The 2590-nt window shown below is 46.9% G+C and overlaps 1 protein-coding gene across 2 annotated transcripts in view; it reads right to left on the minus strand.

Annotated features, from left to right (window-relative positions):
* sfpq (splicing factor proline/glutamine-rich) overlaps positions 1 to 1210 on the minus strand; it is a 13013-nt gene extending 11803 nt beyond the window's left edge. The window contains exons 1-2 of one of the 2 annotated variants that reach the window (XM_037693138.1): positions 521 to 1210; positions 7 to 490 (exon numbers count right to left, since the gene is read on the minus strand). In XM_037693138.1, coding sequence (XP_037549066.1) covers positions 7 to 490; positions 521 to 1046 — 1010 coding nt within the window. In that variant the 5' untranslated portion in view covers positions 1047 to 1210. Of the gene's footprint in view, positions 1 to 6 lie in introns of both variants that reach the window. The other variant, XM_037693137.1, reaches the window with a different exon arrangement.
* Between the last annotated feature and the right edge of the window lie 1380 nt (positions 1211 to 2590).

Here is a 2590-nt window from a genome sequence, read left to right on the forward strand (position 1 = left end):
CCGGGCCTCTGGTTCTGCTGGGGTCCGGGCCTCTGGTTCTGCTGGGGTCCGGGCCTCTGGTTCTGCTGGGGTCCGGGCGTGGGGCTCTGCTGAGGACCAGACTTCGGGCCTTGCTGGGATCCAACACTACCTGGGTTCTGACCCTGCTGGGGTCCACCGCCTCCGAGTCTCTGGCCCTGCTGGGGTCCAGTACCGCCAGGTTTCTGGGCCTGCTGGGGTCCAGCACCGCCAGGTTTCTGGGCCTGCTGGGATCCAGCACCGCCAGGTGTCTGACCCTGTTGGGGACCAGCAGCCGGTTTCTGGCCCTGTTGGGGACTAGCAGCAGGTTTCTGGCCCTGTTGGGGACTAGCAGCAGGTTTCTGGCCCTGTTGGGGAACAGCAGGTTTCTGGACCTGTTGGGGACCAGCAGCAGGTTTCTGGCCCTGTTGGGGAACAGCAGGTTTCTGGCCCTGTTGGGGACCAGCAGCAGGTTTCTGGCCCTGTTGGGGACCAGCAGCAGGTTTCTGGCCCTGTTGGGGACCAGCAGCAGGTTTCTGGCCCTGTTGGGGAGTAGCAGGCTTTGGGCCCTGCTGCTGAGGACCAGGTGGTTTCGGGCTCTGCTGCGACGAGTCCTTCTTCTCGTTTGCATTTCCGGCCGGTGGCTTCAGTTGGTTCTGGGTTCCCTGGTTCTGGTTAACCGGAGGGGTCGCCGCGGCAGTTTTTGGCGGCGGAGTCTGCACCTTCGGCTGGGACGCTGGGGGGTTCGGTTTCAGCTCCTGGTCCATCAGGCCTTTTATCGTCGGGGCCTGGCCGGGACTCGGTGCGGGCACAATGGGCCTCGCTTGGTTTTGCTGCTGCTTAAGTTGCGTGTTCTGGTCTCCCTGGTTTTGCGGTCTGTTGAAATTGTTGGTTCCTCTCCGATTCTGGTTCGGATTCTGAAAAGGGTGGCTTCGGAACTGCGCGTTCCCCATCATCCCACCACGCATCGGGCCTCCGGGACCTCCGCCTCTGCGTTGTTGGAAGTTATTCATCCCAAAACCGCCACGGTTGTTGTTAAATCGAGACATTGCGTCGTAAATCGATGAAAAATTATTAATCTAATAAAAACTTCAAAAGGTTTGCCGAGTAATTTATCCTCTACGCTGCTTCTTCCAAGTCTTCAAAATGGCGACGAACGATCGAACCAGAGTCGAACAACGCAACCCTTCTTTCTTTCTCTCAAGAAACTAACTCCGCCTACATGGGCGATGCTGATTGGTTAAAAATAGCAGAGGGCGGAGTTATTGTTGTTTTTTGTTTTACGCAGCTCTGATTTGTGGAAATCAGCCTTTTTTTTTTTTAAATGAACTTTATTTTCATACTGACTGTAACAAATGCACATTTGCGCAGCTCTGAATAAAACATATCTTCTAAGACTGTTATTATGAGGTGTTTATTTTATAATCATGTGCAATTAGTCCCTATTCTTAATATGAAATGCTGTCTCTAAATAATGACTTATACTATCACTTATACAATAATTAAGATGTCAAGGAATAATGATTTTATAATTGATTGTTTTTGAAAGTGAAGAAAATGGGCTTTTATGTGATCCTAAATGCCATTTTCCATTTTTGTTAAAATCTATTTTTTTATTTTCTAGTTGAATTAAATGATAATAATATAAAACAACAACAAATAAAAGCCCTAAATTTGTGATTATAAATCATGTACACTGATGTGAAAATTGGTTTAAAAAAGAAGCCAGACAGTTTTTTTCTGTTTAGATCATTTATTTTGCTGACAGGTGTTTTGGAAACAAATGGAGACCATCGATCTCACCTCATAACATCTTAATGCTTATCTTCACAAACAAACAAACAAACAAACAAGATGAGATGACAACAGTGACAAAACCCAAGAAAAGATACAAAACTAGCAAAGTAAAACAATCCAAGAAAGAAGTCAAAGGCAGGGCAGAAGTTCAGACAGGACAAATAAAAACAAGACGACTGGAGGTGAGAAACATCCATGGATTTGTGGAACAATCTAAACAGACGTCTTTCCTTCTTTTGGAAAATACTTTCATCCTAAAATTAAATTCAAGAAAAAAATTTAAGCACGTGGCGAGCAAAATTCACAAAGGAAAATAAAAAATAAACACCTAGATTTTAAATATTAAGGACAAGCTCGTCCTCAGAGTCACACTCCAAAGATTACAAGTTGTTCAACATTAACGGGTTAAAATTTGGATCTCCCTCTTTTAGCAGTTCTACTTTAAATCTGACCTTTTAGAAGCAGGTTTCAGTAGCTGAGCTCCTCTGGAGTAAAAAGGGACGTGACTTGGGGGGGCGTTGAAACGACTCGTCGTGTGAGGTCCGAGCAGGTCTGATGAATCGTTTCCATGCAACACACGCCTATCTCAACTATTCACAGAATTCACTCTTTTATCACTTTCGTTATTTTAAAGCAAGCGTGCTCCCCTGGATGTGTTTCTGCCGCTGGACCCTAACGGGCTGCAGGGTGGAGTGGAAGCAAACGGAGGAGGTGGAGAACCAGCTCTCCCAGAAGCCGAGTCAGACTCTGATGGACCGAGTCAGTCCCTAAAAGACCCGAGTCAGATGGACCGAGT

Source organism: Nematolebias whitei, chromosome 19, assembly GCF_014905685.2.
Source record: "Nematolebias whitei isolate Nwh7 chromosome 19, NemWhi1, whole genome shotgun sequence".
NCBI classification, from domain to species: Eukaryota; Metazoa; Chordata; class Actinopteri; order Cyprinodontiformes; family Rivulidae; genus Nematolebias; species Nematolebias whitei.